This window comes from Triticum dicoccoides, chromosome 4B (genome assembly GCF_002162155.2).
Source record: "Triticum dicoccoides isolate Atlit2015 ecotype Zavitan chromosome 4B, WEW_v2.0, whole genome shotgun sequence".
Taxonomy (NCBI): Eukaryota; Viridiplantae; Streptophyta; class Magnoliopsida; order Poales; family Poaceae; genus Triticum; species Triticum dicoccoides.
Window position 1 is genome coordinate 654164714 of NC_041387.1, and position 7713 is coordinate 654172426.

Below are 7713 nucleotides of genomic sequence, written 5' to 3' on the forward strand. Positions count from 1 at the left end.
TGGGTGGTGGAGCGGCGGCGATAGCAAGAGAGAAAGAATGAAGGAGAGAAAATGGGGAGGATGGAGTTGCGAGGTCGGGGAAGGGTTTTGGGTGGGCCTGGGGTGTCAGATTTGAACGTTTCGCATGTCCGGACTCCCACAAAGCTCCCCCACTTTTGTCTCCGTTTTGCGGGAGATTGCGTCCGGACCGCCCCGCGGACCGATACATGACCGCGTTGGATGGCTTCGGCGGTCTAGACAGAGTAGTTCGGACGGTTGCGGGATGTTTACGGGTCCGCTTTGGAGATGCCCTTAGTCTCTAGAGGATATAATTTTGTAGATGAAAACTTGTATGTTAGGGTCACCATTGCAAAATTTTAGGGTCAGTGTCTAAAGGATGTGATCTTGAAGATGAAATTTTGCATGTTAGGCCTGGTGTTTATAGGATGTTAGAGTTAGTGTTACTAGATAGTACGTATATATGTAAGAAATGGTTTTGTTGTGGTATTTTAGAAATATTTCTCACATATCAGCGACGGATATGGAGTTTTGTGGTTTTCTCCAAGTTGTGAGTCATCCCACCAATGCATCACGGGCCAATGTTCTTTCCCAATGAGTACTACCCACAAAGAACCTATATGAGCTACATGTTTGATAGGGTTTCGGGTTTGATACGATCTGTAACAGACAAAACCAAGACAAGACGCAAAAAGAGGCAACGTTCAATAACTTGGACCTCCCTTTGAGAACAAAACTCAGAGTGAAGGTGCACATTTCTTGATCAATTTGATTGGAGAAGTTTACAAAATGAATACTATACATGACATGCTGCCTTGCTGCGTCGAAGGGAAAATCAATATGACAACAATATAGTACATAACAGCCAATATCATTATTCTAGCCCACTATATATCAGGACCTTACAGGCTGTGCGATTTTTGCAAAGACTTCCGTCTTTGCGAAGGATGCCCGGGTTCATAAATCAGCTGCTCCAGGGTTGCTCCTGTTGCTAAGGAAGGCAAGACAGCTCCACAGTCGCTTCCCTTCCCTAGCTGCGGCGGCAAGAGTTGCACCAGTCGGGAGCGCACAGACGCCATTAATTTACGGGGAGGATCATGAATCTTGTGCGAAGGGTAGCTCTTGGAGCTGGTAAGCATCTGGTTGCCGTAAATCTCGCCATTGGGAGAATGATTCTCCGGCAAAGGATCTGAAAGTGCAGCATCGTGCGCTAATATGATCAATAGCAAGAAGATGTGCGTAACGCATGTATGCAAGTAGATAAGTAGCCGAGTCCTGAGTTTACACCTTGAAGAGCCGGTGGAGGCTCCTGAAGAAGGGCGGGAGTGTCCCCGGCTTTAGCGGCTGGAGGATCACCGGTGGGATCAGGAATCTGCTGCGGAGGGTCGCTCCTGGAACTGCTAAGAGAAGAGGGGAGATAGCTCCACAGTCGCTTCATGAGTGACTCCAGCTTGGATGCTATTGCCATTGATCCTCACTAAGTCACTAGCCAGCTAGGCAGAGGACAGCTTAATTAGTTGATCACTCGCTAGTGTACCTCGTTCTGTCAAGAGGAGATTGATGTGTGATAACTGCCTCCAAACTGCAGTTTCTTGTGTCGATACTTATAATCTCCAAATCTCACCGAGTACTGCGTGCGTTTAATTAATTGTCCAGTGAAAAGGATGAATACCGAAAAAGGCTTTCGCCCCGCTTTATAAATAAGCAAACCGCTAGACATACATGGACTAGTTTAAACACACGCACCCAAGTCTCACAAACAGGATGAAGGTTCTGGTGAGGGCACAACTCAACAAGCCCAAAAAAAACTAAAAGAAAAGAGCAGGGGAGCCCAACAAGCGTCTAGTCAGGTTCCGGCGGTGGCGGCTGGGGCGGTGGAGATAGGCGGACTGCCATTGAGTGTAGGTCGGCGATGAAGGCTGAGATGGCGTCGCGGTCCTGGGGGCGGCTAAGCGGCCGCCAAAGCTGCCAGAAACCAGACAGTTTGAAGATAGCGTCAGTAGCCCGTCGAAGAGAAGCGCACTGGATCACAAGCTTATTGTGGATCGTCCAGAGGGTCCAAGAGAGGACACCAATCTCAAGCCACCTAATGTGGCGAGAAGACAAGGGGGAGGACTGGAGCTCGTCATATAGGTCGGAGAAGTTGGTGTGACACCAATTTCCACCCACCACGTCACGGAAGCAACTCCACACGAATTGCGCGGATACGCAGGAGAAGAAGATGTGATTCGAGTCCTCGGGAACGCCGCAAAGCGGGCAGAGGCCGGAGCCCTGGCCATTGCGCTTGCGAACCTCAATGCCAGACGGGAGTCGACCGCGAATCCACTGCCACATGAATCCGGATTTTCAAGGGCAGGCGGATGGACCACACCGTCGCAAGGGGGGGAGGGGCGGAGGAGGGAGCGATGGCCTGGTACAGAGACTTGGTGGAGAATTGTCCCGAAGGTTCGAGGCGCCCTCTCACCCGGTCAGGACGACTATCCACCACAGGCTCGTGAAGAGCAACGCAGTCCAGCAACTCACGCCAAGCGGTGGATTCCGGGGGGCCAAAGGGCCTCCGAAAAGCAACGTGCCCTAGGTTAATAAGGGCCCTCTCGACAGAGATCAAGGGTTCTACTGCGATGGAGAAGAGGTCGGGGAAGCGCGCGGCGAAGGGGGAGTCTCCAGCCCATCTGTCAAACCAGAATAAGGTCACCGATCCAGACCCCACCGAGATGGATGTCCCGATGCGAAGGACAGGGAGCAGCTGGACGACTGATTGGCAAAACTGCGAGCCACCAGATCTCTGACAAAAGGCGAGGGGTTGGCCACGTAGATACTTGTTCCGAATGATGTCAAGCCAGAGGCCCCCCTGGCCCTGCGAGATCCGCCAGAGCCAACGGGATAGGAGGGCGATATTCATGCACTTGGAGAACATGATCCCGAGGCCTCCTTGATCCCTAGGCTTGCAGATGTCAGGCCAGCTAACAATATGGTATTTCTGCTTATTGTTGTCGCCGGCCCAGTAAAAGCGGGACTGAATTTTGGTGATCTCATGGTGCAGGGTCTCATGGAACAGGAGGAGACTGGAGAGGGATGAGTTAATGAGAATGGTCCGAGCCGCCTTTGACAACCATCACTAGTAGAAAAGGGGGCAATGACCCAGGCCTGCTCAGCCCACGAACTGGGACCAACGGAGGTATTCGCCCCGGTTCGTGATCCCAGGGGGCCGGCCGCGGCCTCGTGGGCATTGGTCCCGGTTCGTCTGGCCCTTTTGATCCCGGTTGGTGGGACGAACCGGGACCAATGGGCCTCGCTCCTGGCCCACCACCATTGGTCCCGGTTGGTGGCTTCAACCGAGACCAAAGGCTCCCCTTTAGTCCCGGTTCATGCCACCAACCGGAACCAATGAGGTGCCTATATATACCCCTTCGCATGAGAGCGGAGCACGCTGCTCTGTTTTTTCTGGCCGCCGAGGGGAGAGGGCTTGGTGGTGCTCTAGCTCACCTCCTATGCACACAAGGTGTTCGATGGAATGCCCGAGCCACACTACTTTAGCTTTCTCCTCTCCAAGCTCGACCTCCAAGCTCCATTTTCCTCAATATTTGTCTAGGTTTAGCGGTCCATCACGCCCCGTCCCCATCTTCACCGCCGTCGATCACCCGCGCCGATCTCATCGCTGGCACCACCGTGGTGAGCCTCTTGTTCTTATCTTCTTTCTGAAAGGAAAAATATTCTTACGTGTATGTTTAGATAGATACTTGTATTATTTTCTTACTTTTATTATTGCATCTTATATAGTGCAATGGTTTTGGTCTCCGCCCCTGTCGGCCCTCGTCCTGTCTATGATTCGGATGTGGTATATATTATATTTTCATAACTATTGGTTCATTTATTGTTTATGAAAATTATGCCGACCAACGAGACATAGATTTTATTTATCTAGGAGGTTGTTGAACCGGAAGTTCCAACCGACCCTATTGTCGAGAGGTTAAATTTAGTTGAAGAAGAAAACAATTTCGTGAAGGAAAAAATAAAAAAACTTGAGGAGGAGAAGATGATATTGGAGTTGCATGTTGCGGATGTCGTCGATGATCACAAGATCAAGATGGATGCAATGCGCTTGAAGATTAGAAAGATTAGAAAATATGTCACTCATACCGAGGCTTGGTATCATTATGTCATTGGATCAGTTGTTACCTTGGTTGCGATTATGATCGCATTTGTTTTCACATTGAAATGTTTTACATAGTTTCAATGTATGGTTTAATTAATTTAGATGCTCTGTAGAGCTTTATGTTGTTAGATGAGAACTATGTATGTACTTTGGTTTTTATGTGATGATGAACTTCTATTAATTTGGTCACTTAATTATCTATTCATGATGTTATGTAATGATTTTTGACACACTTAATTATATATAATGCACGCAGATGAACCGTCAATGGATGTACGGTGACAGACACACCTCCGAGTACATTAAGGGCGTGCATGATTTTCTCGAAGTGGCTGAGGCAAACAAGCAGAATGGTTTTATGTGTTGTCCATGCTCTATATGTGGGAATACGAAGTCTTACTCTGACCGGAAAATCCTTCACACCCACCTACTTTACAAGGGTTTCATGACACACTATAATGTTTGGACGAGGCACGGAGAAATAGGGGTTATGATGGAAGACGGCGAAGAAGAAGAGTACGATGACAACTATGTGCCACCTGAATACGGTGATGCTACTGAACATCAAGAGGAACCAGACGATGTGCACGATGATGCTGCAACGGGCGAAGCTGCTGAAGATCAAGAGGAACCAGACGATGTGCACGATGATGCTGCAACGGGCGAAGTTGCTGAAGATCAAGAGGAACCAGACGATGTGCCCAATGATGACGATCTCCGCCGGGTCATTGTGATGCAAGGACGCAATGCGAAAGTCAAAAGGAGAAGTTGAAGTTTGACCGCATGTTAGAGGATCACAAAAAAGGGTTGTACCCCAATTGCGAAGATGGCAATACAAAGCTCGGTACCATACTGGAATTGCTGCAGTGGAAGGCAGAGAATGTTGTGCCTGATAAAGGATTTGAGAAGCTACTGAAAATATTGAAGAAGAAGCTTCCAAAGGATAACGAATTGCCGGATAGTACATACGCAGCAAAGAAGGTCGTATGCCCTCTAGGATTGGAGGTGCAGAAGATACATGCATGCCCTAATGACTGCATCCTCTACCGCGGTGCATACAAGGATCTGAACGCATGCCCGGTATGCGGTGCATTGCGGTATAAGATCAGACGAGATGACCCTGGTGATGTTGACGGCGAGCCTCCCAGGAAGAGGGTTCCTGCAAAGGTGATGTGGTATGCTCCTATAATACCACGGCTGAAACGTCTGTTCAGAAACGGAGAGCATGCAAAGTTGATGCGATGGCACAGTGAGGACCGTAAGAAAGACGGGAAGTTGAGAGCACCCACTGACGGATCGCAGGGGAGAAAAATCGAGAGAAAGTACTGGGATGAGTTTGCAAAGGACCCAAGAAACGTATGGTTTGCTTTAAGCGCCTATGGCATTAATCCTTTCGGGGAGCAGAGCAGCAATCATAGCACCTGACCCGTGACTCTATGTATGTATAACCTTCCTCCTTGGATGTGCATGAAGTGGAAGTTCATTATGATGCCAGTTCTCATCCAAGGCCCTAAGCAACCCGGCAACGACATTGATGTGTACCTAAGGCCATTAGTTGAAGAACTTTTACAGTTGTGGAATGGAAATGGTGTACGTACGTGGGATGAGCACAAAAAGGAGAAATTTGACCTAAAGGCGTTGCTATTCGTGACCATCAACGATTGGCCCGCTCTCAGTAACCTTTCAGGACAGACAAACAAGGGATACCACGCATGCACGCACTGTTTACTTGACACCGATAGTATATACCTGGGAAGCTGCAGGAAGAATGTGTACCTGGGCCATCGTCGATTTCTTCCGACCAACCATAAATGCAGATAGAAAGGCAAGCATTTCAAAGGCAAGGCAGATCACCGGAAGAAGCCCGCCATGCGTACCGGTGATCACGTACTTGCTATGGTCAATGATTTACACGTAATCTTTGGAAAGGGTCCCGGCGGACTAGCTGTTCCGAATGACGCTGAGAATCACGCACCCATGTGGAAGAAGAAATCTATATTTTGGGACCTACCCTACTGGAAAGACCTAGAGGTCCGCTCTTCGATCGACGTGATGCACGTGATGAAGAACCTTTGCGTGAACCTGCTAGGCTTCTTGGCCGTGTATGGGAAGACAAAAGATACACCTGAGGCACGGGAGGACCTGCAACACTTGCACGAAAAAGAGGGCATGCCTCCGAAGCAGTATGAAGGTCCTGCCAGCTATGCTCTTACGAAAGAAGAGAAAGAAATCTTCTTTGAATGCCTGCTCAGTATGAAGGTCCGGACTGGCTTCTCGTCGAATATAAAGGGAATAACAAATATGCCAGAGAAAAAGTTCCAGAACCTAAAGTCTCATGACTGCCAAGTGATTATGACGCAACTTCTTCCGGTTGCATTGAGGGGGCTTCTACCGGAAAACGTCCGATTAGCCATTGTGAAGCTATGTGCATTCCTCAATGCAATATCTCAGAAGGTGATTGATCCAGAAATTGTACCAAGGCTAAGGAGTGATGTGGCGCAATGTCTTGTCAGTTTCGAGCTGGTGTTCCCACCATCCTTCTTCAATATCATGACGCGCGTCCTAGTTCATCTAGTCGACGAGATTGTCATTCTGGGGCCCGTATTTCTACACAATATGTTCCCCTTTGAGAGGTTCATGGGAGTCCTAAAGAAATATGTCTGTAACCGCACTAGGCCATAAGGAAGCATCTCCATGGGCCATCAAACAAAGGATGTCATCGGGTTTTGTGTTGACTTCATTCCTGGCCTTAAGAAGATAGGTCTCCCTAAATCGCGGTATGAGGGGAGACTGACTGGAAAAGGCACGCTTGGAAGGGACTCAATAATATGCAGGGACGGAGATTCTTGGTCTCAAGCACACTACACAGTTCTACAGAACTCTACCTTGGTGACCCCGTATGTCGATGAACACAAGAACAGTCTGCGCTCCAAACACCCGGAGCAGTGCGACGACTGGATTACATGTGAACACATCAGGACTTTCAGCAGTTGGTTGGAAACACGTCTCAGAGGTGACAGCACTGTTTGTGATGAGCTGTACCTGTTGTCCAGGGGACCATCTTCGACTCTAATGATTTGGAAAGGATACGAGATAAATGGGAATACATTTTACACGATTGACCAAGATCAAAAGAGCACCAACCAAAACAGCGGTGTCCGCTTTGATGCAGCAACCGAGATGGGAAAGGACACATATTATGGTTACATAGTGGACATATGGGAACTTGACTACGGAGTAGATTTTAAGGTCCCTTTGTTTAAGTGCAAATGGGTCAATCTGTCAGAAGGCGGGGTACAGGTAGACCCACAGTACGGAATGACAACAGTGGATCTGAAAAATCTTGGGTACACTGACGAACCATTCGTCCTAGCCAATGATGTGGCACAGGTTATCTATGTGAAGGACATGTCTACCAGACCGAGAAAAAGAGAAGATAAGAAAGCGAATACATCATACGATGAGCCAAAGCGCCACATAGTTCTTTCAGGAAAAAGGGACATCCTGGGAGTGGAGGGCAAGACAGACATGTCTGAAGAGTATGAAAAATTTCATGAAAT

At 48.5% G+C, this 7713-nt stretch overlaps 1 protein-coding gene across 1 annotated transcript; it reads right to left on the bottom strand.

Annotated features, from left to right (window-relative positions):
• Positions 1 to 740: 740 nt before the first annotated feature.
• Positions 741 to 1436, bottom strand: LOC119294190. Its single transcript, XM_037572428.1, has 2 exons — positions 1285 to 1436; positions 741 to 1186 (listed from the first exon to the last, which is right to left on the bottom strand). The coding sequence occupies exons 1-2, from the start codon at positions 1433 to 1435 to the stop codon at positions 900 to 902; spliced, it is 438 nt and encodes a 145-aa protein (XP_037428325.1). The 5' UTR covers position 1436; the 3' UTR covers positions 741 to 899.
• Between the last annotated feature and the right edge of the window lie 6277 nt (positions 1437 to 7713).

What these genes read in the sequence shown, in the direction of transcription:
- LOC119294190 (XM_037572428.1), bottom strand. Translation starts at nt 1,435, where the DNA reads ATGAAGCGACTGTGGAGCTATCTCCCCTCTTCTCTTAGCAGTTCCAGG. An exon ending in GCCTCCACCGGCTCTTCAAG is followed by an intron (nt 1,187 to 1,284) that starts GTGTAAACTCAG and finishes CTGCACTTTCAG; the next exon opens with ATCCTTTGCCGGAGAATCAT.